At 41.0% G+C, this 21746-nt stretch overlaps 1 protein-coding gene across 1 annotated transcript in view; it reads right to left on the reverse strand.

Moving 5' to 3' along the window:
- Window positions 1-21746, reverse strand: part of synj1 (synaptojanin 1) — a 40808-nt gene that overhangs the window by 10187 nt on the left and 8875 nt on the right. Inside the window, 19 exon segments of the mRNA XM_036595886.1 lie at window positions 1034-1165; window positions 1506-1691; window positions 3266-3428; window positions 3809-3887; window positions 4502-4714; window positions 6309-6426; window positions 6535-6609; window positions 6612-6690; window positions 6853-7011; window positions 7260-7452; window positions 9508-9648; window positions 9874-9958; window positions 10074-10265; window positions 14218-14383; window positions 16135-16287; window positions 16917-16998; window positions 17189-17364; window positions 17553-17649; window positions 21328-21389. Coding sequence (XP_036451779.1) covers window positions 1034-1165; window positions 1506-1691; window positions 3266-3428; window positions 3809-3887; window positions 4502-4714; window positions 6309-6426; window positions 6535-6609; window positions 6612-6690; window positions 6853-7011; window positions 7260-7452; window positions 9508-9648; window positions 9874-9958; window positions 10074-10265; window positions 14218-14383; window positions 16135-16287; window positions 16917-16998; window positions 17189-17364; window positions 17553-17649; window positions 21328-21389 — 2551 coding nt within the window.

Genomic DNA, 21746 nt, shown 5'->3' on the forward strand with positions numbered 1-21746 from the left:
GTTACTGCAGTGCTGAGAATGTTCCACCACCCACTGAAGAACAGGGTAAAAGGTGGCTAACAAAGTATGCAGAGAAACAGATGGACTACAGTCTGTAACTGTAGAACTACAAAGTGCACCTATATAGTAAGTGGAGCTGATAAAATGGACAATGAGCGTAGAAACAAGGAGGTGGTCAGAATGTTATGCCTGATCGGTGTAAAGTGCTACATAATATCAAGACCCATACTGAATATATATGACCCATGCTGTATATAAGTATGCGTAAAGTGGTACAAAATATTTCGTCTCATTCTGAATTATAAGGCTAAATAGTTGATAACAATTTACTTTAACAATCAAGTCAGAAATGACCAGATATGGTACGGTACATCAAAATTGAAAATTACATAGAAACTATTGAATGAATCACCACAGCCAAAGCACACTGCTTTCTTAACTCTTTGCTACTGCACACACAACATTACCTTCTGATTCTCTCCTACCAGGTGTAGGGCTTCTATCTCCTTTAGAAGTAATCAGTCGATAACGTTTTAAAATCAAAGCACGGATGTAAAGCTAGCTGTAATTAGCCAACAAGCAATTACAAACGAGATTAAGTCTGATTTCTTTGCAGTCACAGAAAAATAAAAGGTCAGCAGCATTTACTGGCATTAGACCAAAATATGGTTATAGCAAATGGGATATCGCTGCTGTCGGAAGAAAACCTTGTATCTCCATTTTTGTCGTTTTTCAGTTTTTGACATAATTTGAAAATGCCAGTTGCCCTTTACATTGTGTGTAAATCTCATGATAAATGGACCAAAAGAAACGTCCCAAAACGACTAGAAAAAAAGTCTGGTTCCATTGACTTACATTAAAAGTAAAGTAAGTTTTTTCCTTTTCCTGTAAAGTTACCATTTTGGAGATACGAGGTTTTGTTCCCAACAGTAGCGATATGCAAGCTGAAAATGAAATCCACAGGATTTACTGAATGACTGTGCCATTAAATCAGCCTTTGCAGTGAAGGCGCTAAAAAGGAAGGTTGCCTTACCTGAGGGTGGTGGGGGGCGCTGTGGGGGTGCAGGTCTGGCAGGGGGAGCGTTGGGGCGTGGAGGAGGGGGGCGTTTTGGTTCCAGTCCTTGGGATGGAGGAGCTCCTACTGCTTGATTTTCCACAGGAGAACCTAAAGAGAACAACTACTGATTACTATCACTGTCGTGAGGATTAGCGCCATCATCACCATGCAATAAGAAGTTTGCAGCCCTACAAAAGCACAAGCGTTAACATTCTGGGAGCCTGCACTGCACACGCAACACACCAACGGCACCTCTAGAAGCTTTCACTCTTTACCTGCCAGCTCCCTCCTACATGTGACCGGGCTTAGGCCACCTTTCACACACAGTGAAAAAAGTCGAATGAGTTTGGAGAACGCGATCAGTAGCAGACCAAAAACATCATATATGCTTTAATCTGCCTTTCATGGTTAGATCTGAAAGCAGCAAAACACAAAGTGCGTGCTCTACCTTGTGGTGGTCCGGCTGTGCGTGGGGGGGCTCTGCTCGGCCGGCAGGGAGGGGCGGGCTCCCCATGAGTCGGGGAGGGGCAGGGACTGGAGCGAGGAGAGGCAGCGGGCGATGTTCCAGGACCCATGCCCAGCCCGGGCTGCAGGTGCTGAGGGAGAATGTCCTCTATCTCCTCATCCACATCACCTTCAAACACAGCAGCATCAAAGATTACTTAATGTTTTTATTCTGACCCACAAAACAATCAGCTCATTTTTATGGTGGCTCAAAAGGTACAGCAGGAAATATTGCTTGGAATGTATCATAACAGATGGATGCTTGGAACAAACTGGTACTATTTTGTATATACACTCATCGTCCATTTGATCAGGTCCACCTACCATATAGGTGCACTTTGTAGTTCTATAATTACAGACCGTAGTCCACCTGTTTCTCAGCATCATTTGTTGGTTTTTACCTTGCCCCTTGGAACTGAGTCACAATGGGTAGTGGTTGAGATCTTACAAAATGGGACCCTCAAATAAAAAGAGCATCACTTCATTAACAGCTACTAGCGCTGCTCTGTAGGCAACACTGCCAGTCTGCAGTGACAGCAGAGGAGGGTAAAGTTCAGCTCCTCACTGCTGGGCTTTAGTTACATTTAGGGCATCATATGCCTTCAAAGGGGGGGGGCAATTATTTATTATCACCCATCCCTAATTCTTCAGTGATATGAAGCTGAAGTCAGATATTCGCCAGCTTTGCATTCAACCTTTTCTGTTCTACCTTAAATGGACCAGCAGTTACATTCTGGTGCTTCAGGCATCGGAACTGCTGGTCTATTTAAGGTGGAACGGGAAATTTAGCTAGTTAGCTAATGAGACATTAGCATACTATTACCGATTTTTTATGCTTGTTATGAAGAAAAGGACCATAATACACTGAAACAAACATTATACTAAGATAATACAATGGCTGCCGCATTTTTTAACAAAGAAAATTCTCACATTTGTGGGATTCCTTGGTCTCTTGTTCGGCCATCTTGCCAGTTTTTCTATTTTTCCTCTTTTTCCTCACAACACCCTGTTTGGAGTCTCTGAAAAACCTCCGTTTGGAGGGTCATGTAGCTCAAACACTTCGCCCTCCCCCTCTATCTCAACAAGAATCAGGACACCCTACCCCTAGATGTGAACTCGCAGAACAGAGGGCTAAGGGCTGATGGGTAGGGGCAAGGGGTGAAATGGGATTGGGCCTTTGTCTGTGTCAAAATTTCATGACATGTATTGTGTATCGTGAAAAAAAATACTGTGATATATACACTCCCCCCCCATATCGTCCACCCCTAGTGCAACACCATCCACTACTGAAATAATAACTGGTCAGTGGTTGTCTTGTGGGGTTCAATGATGATAAGGTGATGTACGGAGTAATGAAAGGCTAACAACTTACGCAAAGACAGAGAGGAACTACAGTCTGTAATTGTAGAACTACGAAGTGTACCTATGTGGTAAGTGGACCTGATAAAGTGGACAATGAGGGCGGATACGAAGAAGGTGTACTTAAAAAGTGGCCAGCATATGTATATTAAGCTATGATGATGCAAATTAGATGCAGTTGATGAGCCAAAACCTGCTCCTTTAGTTTTGCATTGGAGCTATGAGGCTAATGCAGTAAATGAGCTATTACTTTTGGTCATCGTTTTATACCTATAACCTATAACCAACTCCAGTCCCTTTTTCTCTGTGATTTAAATACAAATGCTGTGATCATTACCCACGTACCCTCCATGTCGAACTCATCTCCCATGATAGTATCCTCAGCAAGCAGTGTGGAGCTAGCTGAGGTGGGGATGCTGCCACAGATCCTCTCCACACTCATCTCCTCTTCTAGGCTCTTGATCCAACCAGGGCTTTTCAGACGGATGTCGATGGTCTTCCCCATCACCTGAATTTACAGTGAGAAAAATTATTCATAGGGTGTCTTGGTTCCTTTTTGGGCTTATTGCCCTAATCAGGAAGCACCACAGTGTCACACTGAACCTTTGAAAATGACTGCAATAATTTTGCAAGATCAGCTGCAACGATCAGCAAGTATTTTCACAATGTTCTCTATTAATAGACTTAGAGGAAGTCCCTAGGGTGACCATGGCTCTAGGTCTCCACAAAACATGATTTGTTAATCATAATACTGGCTTCTAGAAAACTGACACATCTGAATTAGAAGGTAGTACCCTCTCAGCAGCTGTGAGCAGAACCACAGATGAATTTACTGGTATTAAAAGTGGTCTGTAGATTCAGTCAAACATCTGAAATACCGTCACTTACAGTAGAGGCACTCAGTGAGAGCGCGGCCAGGGCAGAGTACCCCTCCAAAAACGTCACCCACATCTTTTCCTCCACAAATCTGTTCATGAGAAATATAAACAGCTGTATCAGAAACAAACAGTGAAACACAGTCACTGCATGGCTGCATGTACCGAGTAATATTCCCATTCATTCGTCATAAACATGCATTTTTATGTATGCTGTTTTTTTGCGTGTCACTTCAAACCACTAGATGGCGATATGCAGTGGATGGCACAGGTCAGCCACAGCAAATACATAAAGGGAAGAATTTGGGTGGATGGCAATGCCTCAGCCTACTGAGGGCACATAGCAGCATCACCTAGACATCACCTTATTGGATATGCAACATTTTTGTCTGTAAACCTTACAAATATATGCTCTAACAATAAATGGAAACAGTAGATGTTAGTTTTTTTTCTTTGCCCATTAAGAACGTTTCTATGCACCAAAGCAAGTGGTTACAAGTAAGTAATCTGCTTGGAGTCGCTACAGATAATTAAGTAGCAGCCAAAGCAACTTCCATCAGGTAGCTGCAGGTGCAGTCCTCCTGCAGAAACTTGGGCCTAAATGCCATGCAAAAAAAGCTCAATGCCAAATGGGATCAACCCTATAGCCTTTTATTCAGGTCAAATGGTCAGTGTACAGGAGTACTGGTGCCTTCTGAGATCTTACCTGATCAGAATGACTTCTCCAAAGTTAGCAAACTTGTCCAGTAGCTCATCTATCAGGGCATCATCAAAGTAGTCATCAGGCCCAGAGCTGCACAGAGAGACCAGGATGGTGCCATCGGGAGGACCCTGCAGAGCGATCACGTCTTTATACACTTGGTGACGTGCTTCCGGGTCCACTTCAAGAACGTCCACGTCTATGACAGCCACCACTGGCCTGGAAGAGGCACGCAGAGAGAACACAGTTTATTACAACAGTGACTGCAAAAATAGATTGCAAATCCTTAACCAAGTCGAAAAAACGTTTAGTTTTGGACTGGACCCGTGTCTCGAAATACAGCTCTGAGTTAAGCAAAGCACTTGCCACAAGAAAGACACATGTAAGACAGGAAGAGTTATGAGATACTTTTCATAAAAAAACAAAAACAAAACAATTTAAACCTTTTGAAAGTTCAAAGGGGCTTTATGGAGCACAGATGCAATATACAGAAACAGACTTTAATAAAAGGTCTTCAACAATCCCTCTCAACGTTGCTGTTATACACTGCTTTGTCTGATCCACTTGCACCAGCACAACACACACTAACACACCACCACCACGTCAGTGTTACTGCAGTGCTGAGAATGATCCACCACCCAAATAGTACCTGCTCTGTGAGGGTCCATGAGGGTCCTGATGACTGAAGAACAGGGTAAAAGGGGGCTAACAAAGTATCAGAGAAACAGATGGACTACAGTCTGTAACTGTAGAACTACAAAGTGCACCTATATAGTAAGTGGAGCTGATAAAATGGACAATGAGCGTAGAAACAAGCATAATAATGTTATGCCTGATCGGTGTATCTCACACACACACACACCATAAAAAACAAATGAAAATTAACTAGGTATCAATCACAGAGAGCATACACAAATACAGGAACACCGAAAAAAAAAATCATTCCATTTTCACTTAAGCCACTTGCTTAATGCTGGGTATAAAAAAAGTTTTTAAATCAATTGCACCATATCTTGGGACGAGGGTGTCAAACTCAACCAGTAAAAGGGCCATATCAAAAAATCTCAACAAATCTGTGGGCCAGAGAAAAAAAAAGTTTTTATCTCATCTTTAATTAATGTTGTGCTACATCTGAACTGGCCATTGTTTATTCAAAATATGCAAAAACTTCAACAGTAAAATAATGGAATATTACATTAATACTTAAAATACACAAAATTGAAACGTCCCCAGGAAAAGTAGTTTAAACCTACCTGTGTGCTTGAACTAGACACCTGGCATCTTTTCTTTGTTGCAAGTTTATTAATACTTGGGCTCAGTTTCAGAGCTGCTGAGCTGAAATGCAGGCTAGTGTATTTGGTGATATGACTGGTGTGGAATTGTGTAGAACTGCGTGAAACTGAGCTGTAACCGATGTCCTGTAGACTGTTGTTGGGGTAGGAGAGTCAGAGTTACTGACACTGATACTGACAGAGTTATGTTGCAGTGCATGCTGGGGACTGTAGTGCAGCACACAGTGAAACGGGCTAATTTTAACAGAAAATTAAAATACTTTTGCGGGCTGGATAGGATTGTGTGGCAGGCCTTATGTTTGACATATGGGTCTTAGGAAGTCAACAGTGAGAAATTTCTGAAATTTCTCATTTAGAGGATGACTGTCTAATAAAGTAATCAATGTGACCTTATGTAAGGTGCTGGCATCACATAAGATTCATAATCTTTGTTGCCAAACTGAACTGAAATGCTCAAAATCACAAAATCTTGCTCAGTTTATATTTAAAAGCAACACTTCACCACTATGGTTTTACTGTACCTGTGGTCTGAGGTCTTGAGCTCTGCTCTGCCATAGTACTTCAGCTCTCCTGGGCTCCAGGGGTGCTGATCTTCTTCACTTACTGGAGCTCCAACTACATTCAGCTCCATCTCTTCAGCTGGATAATCATACAGACAGATAATCACACACAAATGTATGACCTGCTTCAAACTCCATGTGAAAGAGCACTGAACTCAAATAGTTTAAAACTAAACAGCAAACTCACCAGTTCTATCAAAGTTCCACTTCCTCCTCTTCCAGAGCACACGGTCGGTCCAGGCCGGCGTCCGGCACTTCTCGCTGTGTCGTAGTCATCAGAGAAGAGGTCATACTTGTAAGTGGGAGCAAAGTCCAGCTTTCCTTCAATGAAGCCCCTGAACACCTGAAAGCAAGAGAGAAAGAGTTTAGAGGCATTTTGAAAGGAGAGGTTTTAGCTCAGTTTATTCATTCATGATTCTTTCATTACTTTATCGTAAAGAAACGTCATATGACAAAAAACAAAACAGTAATTTTGTTAAGCAATGTAATATAAAGCAGTGATTACCATGCCTGCATTCTTCTGTTCCACAAGCTGGTCCCCAGCGATGAGGGCATCCCAGTTCTGCTGCCTGATCAGTTCTTTTACCTCTTCGTTGGGTATGTTGATCCGGTAGTTGAAGTCTCCGCACCAGAACACATAATCATGGGAGTACAGCAGACGGCCCTGGGGATTAGAAGAAAAAAAAATAGTGAGGAGAGGAAAATTTCAGATACGAATCACTGTTTACTGAGCAGAATAAGGTTAATAACAAAGTTCATTATTTTACTTTATCTAGATGTGATTCTTTTTGAGCCACTAGACAGCATGATATAGTATGAAAGCATGCTATTTATGTGAAAAATTACATTAGACTCTTTATTCTACTTTCACTAATTTATACTTCATTAGAGGATATTTGCTGCCATAGTTACCATAGGGAATGAGAGTCTGCGGGTAATCTCGGCATAGTCATCATTTCGCTCCTTGACCTGTGACTGTCCAGCAGCGAAGTGGGAGCACACGAAACAGATACTGGTGGTGTGAAAGAGCATACGAATAGCCACGCCCCCTTTGTTCCCAGTGGCTCCACCCATGCCAGTCTTGACAGTGTCTACAGCGACATCCCTGTTCAAAAAGGTAAATAATTCTTAGCACTAAACTTCATTATTCATCTGCAACAATAATGTAAACCAAAGCAAATCCTAAAAATCCAGATACAGGTCATTCAAAAAGATACATCCGATTTCAAAGTGCCATATTTTTACAACTGTGAGGCGCCTAGGAACAAATCACAATCCAACGGAAAGAGGGGATCATAGAGTTTCTGACTGTCACGGAAAGACGATTCCCTTCAGTCTGTGAGGAGATGAGACGCCTGAGCAGAAAGCGTTCTGCGTTCTCCACTTCAATAAGAGTGAATCCGTCATAACTGTGCAGTGTGATTTTCGTGGGCAGTGAAGCTCCAACAGCTCAGAGCGTTCGGCGTTGTTTCCACAACACTGGATGATCTCCGAAATCGCACTGTAAGAGCCGTGAGTGCAGCGACACCCGACATGCTCAATCCAGTATGGGATGAATTTGACTATGGCGTTGATGTTGTCTGTACAGTTGGAGGAGGTTTATACTGAGACCTTGTAAAACTACATAATAAACTTTATGCTCATTTAAACCATTTACAGTTTACTGCATTGATCTGTAATGATTTACAAGAGAAATAAATCATTTTGAAATCAGATGAATCTTTTTGAATCTCCCTGTATTTACCTGTATTATCATACAAAAGGGCTGTATATAAACTTTTTGTACAGGTTGCACTGATGCTAAAAAGGTTGCAAGTGCCATATCACATATTAACATATTGTTGTGCTAAAATAAAAACAATCTATTATCAGTACTAACAAATATAAATTTTCTAAAAAGTACGGCAATTTGTCATTTTACTGTGGAAAAACAGAAGCAGCATGTAGACAATCTGCACTTTAATTTTCACTTTGTTCATTTTTTAGCAGACACATGATAAAAGCCCAACTCATTGCAGGTTTGACAGATGATTTTACAGCTACAATCCCTGTATGGGCCACGCATGGTTTGAGCAGTCATGGTTAGGGAACCAGCCCTGTGACCGGAAGGTCGCTGGTTCGATCCACTGAGCCGACAGTACGCGACTGAAGTGCCCTTGAGCAAGGCACTTAACCCCGAACTGCTCCCCGGGCGGCGTGGATAGGGCTGCCCACCGCATTGCTCCTGCCCCCTAGTGTGTGTGTCTTCACTAGTGTATATGTGGTGTTTCACTGCATGGATGGGTTAGATTGCGGAGGTGAAATTTCCCCGTTGTGGGACTAATAAGGGTCACTTAATCTACAAACTAAACACATTCTGGGCATTTTGGACTTCACAGAACCCTCCTATTACAAACATTTAGATTTCCTCTATAGCAGAGGTCTTTAATTAAAATTCAATAAGGTCCAGTTAGAAACAATTTCCTCAAGCAAATGTCCGGAACATCATAATCTCTAACTTGATTAAAATAGGACGACCCCGTCGAAATTAAATAATTCTCCATATCGGTTATAGGTCCAGGTCCGCATAGGACAGCGTCTGGGTCCGGACTCCGTGGTCCGCCTATTAGTGACCTCTGTTCTACAGTGTTCAAATTACTTGTACTTCGGCCACCATAAAAAGTAGAAACCACATTTCACATTTGAACCACATTCAAAGGCTTGGACAGTGGTGAAATATTCAACACTGCACACACCACACACACACACACACACACTTTCTAAACCGCTTATCCTTCTGGGTCGCGGGGGGAGCTGGAGCCTATCCCAGCAGTCTTTGGGCGGAAGGCAGGAAACACCCTGGATAGGTCGCCAGTTCATCACAGGGCAGATAGTCAGACATCAACACACACATTCACACCTAGGGGCAATTTAGCGCGTCCAACTGGCCTGACTGCATGTCTATGGACTGTGGGAGGACTGCACACACCATGTAGTGAGAAATGTTCATGAATAATTGATTTCAACTTCCATGAGCACCAGGACTTGATAAAGTATTGGTATGGAGATGTATACACTAAGTCTTTCACACGTGCCCTGTATCAACATAAGCCTACGTTACTAACGCTGATTAACACAAGCAACAAACAGGTGTAGCAGAGCATGCAGTGTACACGTGTACCTGATGAAAGGAGCATGCTGGGGCCGAATGAAGACGAAGAGGCAGACCCCCACCAGCTGCTCTGAGGCAAGCAGTACATACTTATGGTCCCGTGAGATGTTCTTCTGCAGCTCTGCTGCCCACAGCTTCTGATTAGTGGTGCTGTATGTGAAGAGAAGGGCATATTTGGTTTCTCTTAAATGGTACACTTGACGACAACACTGATAATTACCCTATTATCAGGTTTCAACTAAACATCTTGTCAAGTTTCATAGGAGGATGCTACGGCTGAATGGCTAAACAGTTCTCCTTTATTGAAAAGCATGCATGAGTGATTTTAAAAGGGCTTAAAAATGAAGCCACTGTGAGTGCGTGTTTTCTTCTTGCCTTGCACTGACTATGTTGCCAGCATTCAGTTCCACCATTTCCTCAAAGCCGATGGCAAAGATATCTGGAGGATGGACTTTGTTGTCTATGAGGCAAAGTGATCACTATCAGATATGTTTGCAGTACACTGGACACCTGTCACAGTGCATAGCTAACCAATGAATAACAAAGAAACAAGCGTATTTGACAGGGTCACTCACCCTGGAACTCGGGGTGGCCAGCTATCTTGGGAGCGTCCAGCAGCCAATCATTGAGGGTCTGGTTCCTGAAAGCGATGCTGCGGAACTGTTTGCCCCCATTCACATTCCACGTGCCCACACACACGCGAATCTTTTTAGGCCTGGTGTACTTGTGATGGCTCTGACACATTCCCAGCAACACTCTAGGAGAGGCTGGAAAAACAGAAACAACACTGACAGTCACGCATCACAACCACGGAGAATGAATCAAACTCTCACAGCATGAACAACAACTCAAATATTTAAAATGACACAACATGAAAGAGGAAATATGGCCACTACACAGACGCTTGAATGAAAGGAAAGGTGAGGCATATGACATAGCTTTAAATACATTTCTAAAAGCTGAAATATACATGAAAGAGTTGTTTGAGTGGGTCTGTGTCCAGTGACTGTTAAACGAATTACCATGGTAACAGCCCCCAGTGAAGGTAAAAACTAAAATTTTGTTGTTTATTTATTGTTTAATGCAAACATAATGCTGTCGAGTCTTAGCTTTTGTGAAATAAGGCTGAGGTAAGCAGCTACAGTTTGTGTAACACTGCGTTGTTCTTTATTACTACAAACCCATCCAATCTCTTGCATTATCACTGTGTTTGCTTCCCCATCTGCTTCACTGTTAGGAACCGTCTCAAAATGACCAGAAAAAAAAGTGTGTAAGTGTATCTGCTGATTCTTCTGGATCAAAGATATAGTAGAGGGTATACTACTGAAGCAACTGCTCCAGCGGCACGGCAGTAACCATTCCTCATAGCCTTGCACTGTTTTCTAACTATTTTAATTAGATAGATAGATGGATGGATGGATGGATGGATAGATGGATAGACAGATAGACAGATCAACACTAAATCAACATAAATAAAGTTTCCTGGAAGCAACAGCAACTGGACATACAGAATAATAATAATAATAATAATAATAATAATAATAATAATACTAATACTACTAATAATAATGATAATAGCAACACTTTCTTGCCGCTATTTTGAGATGGTTCCTAACTCTAACACATAAGCAGGAGCAAACAGTGATTAAAGCGTAATCTTTGTCAAATAAAAGTGGAACAACAACCCAGTTCAAACATTTATCGCAGTTGTTTCCCCACATGTTTAGCCAAATAGGAGGATTCAGTAACTGGCAAAGGTTTTTTTATTTGAGTAAAACTTTCACTGAAGGGATGATAACAAAGAAAGGGTTGTAAAAATACAGCAAACAGGCAATTAACCACACGAAAAAGAAAACACGTAAAAACAAATGAAGCCCGTTTGATGAGGCATCATTAACATTTATGACTGAGCTGCATATACTGTACCTGATTGTAAAATGGGCTCAGAGACTAACCATGTAAGCAGTAAAGAGAGAGAGAAAGAGAAGGAAAGAGGCAGCATGATTAGTAGTTTGCCGGCAAGGCAGATAACAGCATTAGCACAGAGTTTTTCAGAGCTAATCTCACACTCAGGGCAGCTGAAGCAGACAGATTAAAGTGCTAACGTGGGAAAACGCCCCTTTCATCCCTCTCTGCATGAAGGAATAAGTGTTCTATGACAAGCTCATCTTCCATCCTTTCGTTCTGACTTAAATATATTCCTAAACTTATCATTGGTACTGAATAGGGCTGCACTGTATACTAATACAAGAAATACCAGCAATGCAATCATATTGTCGACATATGTAGGCATGTACTTAAACACCCTTGATGTGATGTGGTTAAAGATTGGCTTGTTTTATTTTTAACCAAATGATTTAATTTTTGCTGACTCACGTCAATGTCTAGATTCATCCAAACACTAGCCACGTTCACATGCAGCCTAATAATCAGACTAATAGCTCAATCAGAATAGAATACGTCCATGTAAACACTTCAATCAGAATAGACTGGTCCGACTGAGGCCATTCGGAATACAGTTCCTATCCGACTGATCGAGGTGGGTAATCCTGTAAATAATCTGTTAAATAGAAGAATAACATCCGTGATAACACCTGTATCTGATTACATTCCCTATCAGAAAGTTTAAGTCCGTTCTGATCATGTTCGTCACGTCATAGTGAAAGTTTATATCGTTCAACATGGCGGAGCAGAAACTGGTCTGCAGAGGAGACGAAGTTTATGCTCTGATCTTTAAAAGACGGCGGTGGGACGGACGTCCAGCTTATGTGTCTCAGAAAACGACGTCTTCCTCTCGGCCTTCTTTAATAAGGACATGTGAAGGACGTTTTCCTGAGTCTGACATCATTTTAAAGCAGTTAAAAACACAAGCACTGCTCACTGCTGCTCGTCTCACTCTGACTGGACTCACGTGATGTTCGCTGTCATGGTAACGTCTACAATAAGTGGTTCTCTACGCATGAGCATAATTTTGGATCGGATTACTTGTACTGAGTGTGTAAATGAAGATTTTCCATCAGATTGTTGAGTAGAGTGAGAATAAACACAGCCAGTCACAGGACAACAACAGAGTGATCCTGGAGCTGAAGCCAGTTTTTGGTTTCTGGTTAGAAACCAGTGAGCTGTGAGTGGCTGAGAGCTGCTGTTTTTTTTTTTTGACAGTGCCCCATCCCACAAACAAAAACTAATATCATAATATCATGATACTTTAAGAAGTTTTCATGATACACAATATGTCATGATACTTATTTTTTTCTGGCATCTGACAATTTGGAAAAGACAAAAGTGGTGCCACGTTTAAAAAAATGCTATCAAAAACCATGAATACACTGAGTAATATTCAACATTTCATACACTGTACTGCACTAAATCCAAGGAAGAAGAACTGATTATGCTCCCTTTGTTATTACCAGGCAGGTGGGAAGTGTTTTTTTAATCCTCTTTAACTCTGCGGAACCAAAACGCACCTCGTCATATTCTTTACTTCATAACTTTCATATTTCATAAGCGACATTCAAAAGGTGGGTGTGATATGAGAGCTGTAACTGTCTTCTTTTTCAGTCAAATAGGTGGGTAATGTCATTTTAAACCCTTATGATAAAAGAAGCTGAACTCACAATTTTTTTTTTTCTACTGAAAGTCGACCCCCCACAAATCTGAGCTATAAACTAGATCTCAGATGGCGTCTCTTCAGTGATCTGCACTGTAAAAAATATTTTTTTAGAAAAAATACAAAGAGTGTCTAGATTTTTGGCTAAATTGTCAGCATGTGGCATTACATTTACGATCATAACACATTGTCTGTTAAGTTGAGGGGAGCTTTTATAAAAAAAAATAAAAAAAAACATTTTACATTCATTTCATGCAGTTACTAAATAACTTGCCTCAAGATTTGGGCATGTAAATTCAGATGGGAAAAACCAAAATATACCCTGGGGTATAAGAGGTTCAGTACTGACGATACCCACAATACACTCAGAAAAGCATACTGTCACATTTTGTAGCATAATTTATCACAATAATGATAAATACTGTCAATTTGGCCCTACTAGCATTAAAGGAAACAGAAAACAAGGGCAAACACAAATAGTGAGGCCTCATGGCAGCCCCCACAGTGTTTTCATAGAAATCGTGGATACAGTGAAAATGATCAGTAAACATTATTTTACAGCTCTAGTACTGAATCATTTAAAGCAGCGGTTCGGCCAAAAATCAAATGTACACATTTTTTCACTCATCCCAGAAATAGTTAATCAGCCAAGACAGTTCAGCATCCAAATTTTTCTTTTCTTTAGTTTAGTGCTGGCTTTCAGCAGTAAATTGTAAGCATATAGCAGTATGTATATGATCATAAAACACATGTTCTGTTAATTTGAGGGGAGCTTTTACAAACAAATAAATAAATAAAATACAAATTTACATTTATTTTATGCAGTTACTGAATAATTTGCCTTACGATTTGGTCATGTAAATTCAGATGGACGAACCAAAATATACTCTGGAGAATAAGAGGTTAACTGTGGTTGCAAAACTGATCTTGATAAAACAACCAATATGTCCAAATTTTAAGGACTGTTTTTTTTTAATATCTAAACAATCAAGGCCAATCTTGACTCAAGTTACATTAGGTATTTCCAGTGTGTTTCTAACATACAAAACATATTGCAATATGTTATTCCTTCGTTGGTCAACAGCATTTAGAAACTGCTGGTTACATACCATACAGACTGCTGGTAGTAAGGAGAGCTCGAGCTTTATCGGCCAGATCACTGTTCAGAGTGCTGCCCAGCCTCAGAATATCAATAGCCTCCTGCTTAGAACTGTCGAAGAAATTGTTCTGGATGGTCCTGGTGACCGAACGCGCTCCATCTTTCAGCTTTCCCCCCTTCACAGCGACATGAGGACAAAAGTAGGAAAAAAAAAAACACTTGATAAGCTCTTGTAACAGGTAGACTGTTAATCCAATACATTACATATCCATGGGAAATGTTATGAATGTATAATTAAAAAAACACAAGGCAATACAATCACATTCATTTTTACATGTATTCAGTGTCCACCACAAAGCCAGCTATTTATCTGTGCTGATAGGCTCACGTGGCCTTAGGTTTAAGGCAGAGTAACAGCCCTATCAAGTGGGGTGGAAACAGGCCTAACTACATCTGACAGCGCAGCCAACAGCACTCGCTCTTTCCGCCTCTCCTTCTCTAAACATCAGATGGACAGAAAAGAAAGGACGACACAGAGACGTAGCGTATAAAGAGTCAAGCCACAGAGGCTGGCTTGTCAACTTACCACACAAGTAGAGAAGTGTCCAGAGGAAAGCAGAGGACAACAGCACACATATACGAGTGTTAGAAGACAGATCCAGATTTACAGAGGTGTATAAGAAAACGTTAAAGCTACAGTAAGAGCCTTTGGTAATCAGGTCTTTGGAGTCTCCAAATCGTGGAGCATGAAACAAAATCGATAAAACTCGAAGCTCTGCTCAGTTGCAAGCACGTTTTAGAACACCTAGTGTTTTGTTTAAGTATCGCGGATCATTTTATGAAAGTTCAATTTTATTGATGAATTCAGAAAGGTAACATCAGTGAGTGTGTTTACATGCACTCAATAATCGGATCATAATCGGATTTCTGCAGTTATCCGATTATTCAAATGGTCATGTAAACACTATACTCCGATCTAGAAATCTGATAAAGAGCCTGGATTTTAGCTCATTAATCAGATTTCTCAGTGCATGTGAACTCTTACTCTGATTTCTTTCAGATTTCTCAGTCTCAGAACAGACAGTGGTACCAAAAATAAGTCAGCAGCGTCACCGCGAGATACAGTAACACTTGTGGAGCGGCGCTGAAACCAAACGAAATGAAATAAAATATTCTTCATCTTCTAGATGATGTAAGTTCATATTTTCAGGTAAAATCACGCGATGTTTAAAAAAAGCCACGGCATGAAGTTTGAGTTTTACTTTATGTTCACGTCACGTCACGTCTTCATCTGTGAGTTTATTGGCTGGTTGTAAAGCAGAAATCTGATTACTGTCTGACTCATGTAGACCCAGAGTTTCCCATTATCTGATTACTCAAGTGCATGTAAACATCCTGATCGGATTATTGACAAAATCTGATTTTCTGCAGTTATCGGATTATTCAGTGCATGTAAACACGCTCAGTGAGTTCATATGAAATCCAGGTATGTCTGTCACAGTTACTTGAATGAGCTCGATTAAAAAGAAATAAATGAATACTTTATTAAAATACATCCTTTTGATGAATCAACAATGATTATTTGGCAGTTGATGATAATATTTATATTAATATTTTACATTCTTTTACTGGTCTCTCTTCTAGTAAGAAATGGAGCCTGATGGAGGTTTTGACTGTTTAATTTTTTTAATTAAGTATTGTTAAAGGCATTCTAGCTTATTTTTTTCAAATATAGTATCTTGGAACTTTTATAAGGCTATGCATGATTTTTATATAGTTCAGTATTTTTTTAAATCTTTCTTTTAAACTCTGATTCTCAAATTATTAATATAATTGATAATGCCAGTCTTAAATTCTTGAACTGCTTAAAAGATAAAAATGCAGGTCCCACGTTTTCTTCTTATGTTTGCTACACAGAGATGTGTACCTTTGCCTTGCCATCCAGAGCACCTGTGCCAGCATAGATCTTGCTGACAGAGTCTCCATTGACTGACCACATGGTACGGAATACCTCCTGAAAGCGTGCTACCAGCTGGGGTTTCTCTGTAAGCCCCATGACCTCTAGTTGTTGGGGCAGCATCTGAACAAAAGACAAAGGGGAAAAATTAACCAACACAATTATTTGATATTAAAAGCTATCTCTGCTGCACATTAAATAACAAAATGGCGAGTTTACAGCTGTAGACCTTGTAAACTACTGACTGCTTTTATGAAGCATCAAAAAAGTGATTGTGAGTTAATGATTTAATGAATGTGAGTATGAAAGTTAATAAGTGAGTTAGTATGTGAGTGAGTGAGTATGTGAGTGAATATGTATGAGAATGAGTGAGTATGTATTAACGACTGAGCTAAGACCTGAATGAGTGAGTTACTATGTGAGTGAGTGAGTGAGTGAGTGAGTGAATGAGTAAGCACGTGAGTATGCAAGTGAGTTAATGAGATAATATATGAGTGACCAAACGAGTGAGAGAGAATGAGTGAGTGAGTGAATGAGTGAGTTATTGTGTATGTGTATAAGTGAATGACGTGTATGTGATTGAGTTAGTATATGAGTCAGTGAATAATTGAGTTAGTATGTGAGTGAATGAGTGAGTAAGTGAATGAGCGAGTAAGTGAGCTAGTAAGTTAGTTAGTCGGTAGGTCCAAGTGGTGCTTCTAAATATTGCATCTAAAACAGTTCTACTAGTGCAAGTATTATATAAAACAGACCTCAAGTGCAACGAAGGCTTGGACACTGTTTGTTCTGTCCAGACAGTCCAGACAATTGACTCGAAGGGTTCCAGTCTGGCATCTGCAAGGAAAGAAACAGAAAATGCACTTTGCACAGCAAGCAGTGGACTAAGCTGTCGAGGAATGCTAGAATCACTGATTCCCACCAAGACCTCTATTCAGACTAAATATAATCTTTCCACAATCCAAGGGAAAATAATACAAATAATATTTGGCACCTTTAACTAATTCAAATATTTCTATAAACCCACCTCTCAATACCAGTCTCAGCAGAGTAATAGAAGAAGCCACACTCGTCCAGGAACTTGCTGATCTGTGGTTTCAGTACCGTGGTCAGCTTCTCCGTCTTCCCTCCCTTTACCATCTGGTGGTAGTCGAAGGTCAACATCTTCACAGCGTTGGCATGCTCAGAGGCCTTTAAATGACTCTGTGTGGTGCCAAAATGGAAATAAGTGACAATATGTACCCAAATACTGTGTACTGACACACCTCTACAGTTGCTATAATATTTTAATGACAATCAAAATGTACAGACAAAAGAAAGTATGGCGATTTATTTTTTGAAGATTAGAAGAAAACATAAGGAAAGGTGATCCAGGAAAAGCACTAACTAACCTGGAAAGCTTTGCTGAGCATGTGCTCTCCCTCTTTCATGCCCAGCAGGTTAATGATCACCTGCTTGCCATAGAGCCTCCGCAGAGCTGTGAAGTGCCTGCACAGGTGACATTACACAGGTGAGCTGGTGTATGTGTAATGAAGCACTGGCATTTGAGTCAAAGCAGCTACATGCATGTTCTGATAGTGGAGTAATCTAGACGTACATTATGAACAAAGCGCATAGCAAACGACTGTGATTCTGAATCTTGGCCCTGGGGATCACATGGACTGTAGCTGAGTCAAATTTGTTAGCAAGGGATCCCTAAGATAGAGCTTGAAATTTTGTCCGAATTGACATTATTTCACAAAGACGGTCAGGTTTCACAAATTTCATGCCCAGGTTCTCACGACCTGCCTAACAGATTTTACCTTGCATTTACCCAGCTCTAGTACATCCTTACATTATTCTTCCTCTGTACTTTTATCACCTTAGAAGCTTTAAAATTTGGCTTGTTGGAATCACCCAATTATTAATTTAACTGAATTAATTGATTAAGTCAGTACGGGCGGCACGGTGGCGCAGTGGGTAGCGCTATCACCTCACAGCAAGAAGGGCCTGGGTTTGATTCCCGGCCGGGTGACCAGGATCATTTCTGTGTGGAGTTTGCATGTTCTCCCCGTGTCTGCATGGGTTTCCTCCGGGTCCCTAGGTGTGAATGTGTATGTCTGTCTGTTTGCCCTGCGATGGACTGGCGACCTGTCCAGGGTGTATCCTGCCTTCCGCCCAATGATGGGATGGGATAGGCTCCAGCACCCAACCGCGACCCAGAAGGATAAGCGGTTTAGATGATGGATGATGGATGGATTAAGTCAGTACCATGGCCAGAGAGATTCTGTGATACCGTGGCATGAGAGATTCAATTAATTAATTGAATCTCTCACGCTAACTCATAGATTTATTTTATCTACCTGCACATATGGACACCTTACTGAACACATTGCACTTTCTGCACACCTTATTGCACATCTTGCACATCTGGACACTCCACACTTTAGACACTTTTATTTCAGTATCAGTATATGCACATATTTATTCAGTGTTGTCATTATATGCTACCTGCACCTCCTTGTAAATTCATTATTGCACTGCCTTTTTTTTATCTCAGGACAGATCTTATAGCATATTTTTTGTATATTTCTATTTGTATATATGCCTGTACATGTTTTTTTTTGTATATACTCTTCTTTTTATATTGTATGACCCTTATTATTATAACTGTCCTGTGTTGTGTGACTGATAGCGGCTGTTACATTTCCTTTGGGGCCAATAAAGTACCCGCCCGGCCAAGCGGAGTTTTAATCTGACATCAATCTATTTTACACATTTTAAAAATATTTTAATCCATCATCTAATAACAGCTGTTAATATGGCTACATGGTAATTTAAAAACCGCTATGATGTGTTTATTTGGCACTTTGGGCACTGAAAGATTTTGCTGGACAGAATTTTGCTGGACTTGGGCAGGGGTGCTCAATCCTGTTTCTGGAGATCTACCAACCTGGAGAGTTCAGATCCAACACACCTGGCTCATATAGTCAGATGACCCAGAAGGGGTGTGTTACATTAGGGTTGAAGCTAAACTCTGCAGGGTGGTTAATCTCCAGGACCAGGATTGGGCAGCCCTGGACTTGGGACAGATTTGGACTCAAAACCTGATAATGTAGGTCAAGTTGGGTCAGGACTCAAAACTTAATGATGTGGTTCAGGTCGGTCGGACTCAGACAAAGTTCTCAGGCTGTATTTAAGTCCAGACCAAGATTTCGGGCTTGATTAAAGCTCTTCCCTAGACATGGGACTTAGAACCACCAGCCTTCCGTAAAGAGTCCAGAAAACAAGCTGGTATATTAAACAGACCTTTGGAAAAAAAGGACAAAAGAAGGTAAAGATAAATGTGATAAAGACTATTCTAGAGAACTGAAGACGCAACAGGGATGGGTTCTGAATTTTAAGTGTTTCAGAGAAGCAAGGAAGGACGAGAAAATAAAATAAAAGATGAGTGCACTGTGTATGAGCCTTCTTCTGATTTCATCATTGCTCATCTCAGCACTCCGGGGATCTGAACAGTGACTCATACTAAAAGCAAGACTGGCGGTCATCTCGAGTAAACTCACACTTCACAAAGAAACAGCTGGGTGAAAAATGCTATCATTGCTAGTAATGAATGTAAGTATATAGTGATTAATTTGCATAATTATGCAAATGAAACCACACTAAGGCTACGTTTCCACAGCAGGTAAAAGTGGCCCAAATCGGATTTTCTCACCAAATCTGATTGTTTTGTTTGGCTGTTCAGATTATCTTTTAAATGTGATCTGTATGCGACATCAGTCTGAACAGATCAGCTCCTAAACTGATCCGCATGTGCAAAAGAACAGAGCGTCAAGCTGCTTCACGGCTCATTCTGAGGTAAACAATCACGACCGCCAACGAACGCCAGTCGCTCCCGGAGGATCAGCTTCATCTTCACCAGCATCACAGGAGCCATCATGAAGCTTCACTGACTGACAGCTGGGCTCATCACCCAGAATGTGTTCAAGCTCGTCGTAAAAAATGCATGTTAATCGGTCACTTCTTTGGTTCGTGTCTTCGCATTCTTTAAACTTTGTTTTCAGATTTTTAACTGTTCTTTGACGCTGCAGCCTCGTTCTCCTACAGCTGCCTTCGGTGATTTCTTTCGAAATCTCTTTGAACACGGAAGGTTTTAGATGAGTCTCTTTTAATTTTTTAGCATAGAAACATCATCCCAAATGTTTGAGATATCAGCAGTGTGAAATTATGACGAATGTTGAGTTGGATTGATGTAAAATTCCGATCTGGGTGTTCACACTGAGTCGCATTGCTGCATATCGGATATGTATCGGATTTCAGTACCACATATGAAAGCTCCTCAAATCGGAATTGAAAATGTCAAATTCAACGTGTTTTTTGCTGTTCACACTAACACACATACACATCTGTGTCACATACGAGGAAAAAGACTGGATTTGGGCCACTTTTACCTGCTGTGTAAACATAGCCTAAGTGTTGGCTACTAGCTTTACTGCTATTGTTAGCAAGTAAGTTGGGTACAGCCAGAAAGAAATAAATCTCTGCTCCTAGGAGCTGATTTATGTTACTTAAACATCCACTTAAAACCATATTCTCAACTACATTATGTCAAACACAACTGATCAAGGATCAAAGCTCATCCTTTCAATCCTAAACTAGTATTAAAGGGATAAAGAGATAGACTGGTCTGTGAATAGCAGTTATGACTGGCCTTTAAGGATGCAATAAATAAATCACAGCCCAAAGCCATCCCCCTCCTCCTCCTCATTGGTGGAGATCCCCGAAGGAGGCTCTGCCCATGTCCTGTTTGACCTTGACAATACTATGATGTCAGCTGCTAAAGCTATGGCAGCATTCTGTCTGGTAAAGCTGAACAGAGCAGAACGTGTTGGGCAGATTTTGAATAATCAGTTGTACTTGTATCACAATCTAGAATCAGTTTCACAGCAGTGGCAGCATGTAATTCATCCCTGAGTTAGTGCTGCAAAAGGAACAGGCTGGGTCATGCACATAGTTTGTCTACAATCTGGGACTGGATTACTTGAAGGGGGGCTGTGTGAGTCCGCTCCATTGTGTGTGCTGGAGCAGGCAGCCTCTCTGTAATGCGGCAGTGATACCGGAGCCCTGCCACAAGCAGCTGTACAGTAGCTGGCGCACCAGCAGGGAGCAGCACATTTTAATTACCTCTCAAAAGCTGGCGCGTTGGCCTCAAAGCCGCGGGACAGCTTGACACGGTGGGAGCCGACCTTTACGTGCAGAAAGAGAGAGCACAGAGAGAGGCATACGTCACATGATGTGTTTAATATAGTGCCATTAAATACAGGAGAATGGAGAGAGAAAGAAATAGACAGAGAGAGACAGATAAGCAGATAAAGAAAGAGAAAGGCTATCACAGGCCTGTCACAATTACTACATAATTGAAATTACCTGAGCTGATGGCTTGTGCTGATTATTTATGCTAAATGCAATTATTGTCCACAGTCGTTATCTTTCACAGTGACATGTTTATGTCGCAACAAGTAGAATGTGAGCTGAGTGTGTTTTCATCTGGTGCGCTGAAGCAGATAGATGTAAATAAAAGAACGCAGAAAACACATTTACCA

This window comes from Colossoma macropomum, unplaced genomic scaffold, assembly GCF_904425465.1.
Source record: "Colossoma macropomum unplaced genomic scaffold, Colossoma_macropomum, whole genome shotgun sequence".
NCBI classification, from domain to species: domain Eukaryota; kingdom Metazoa; phylum Chordata; class Actinopteri; order Characiformes; family Serrasalmidae; genus Colossoma; species Colossoma macropomum.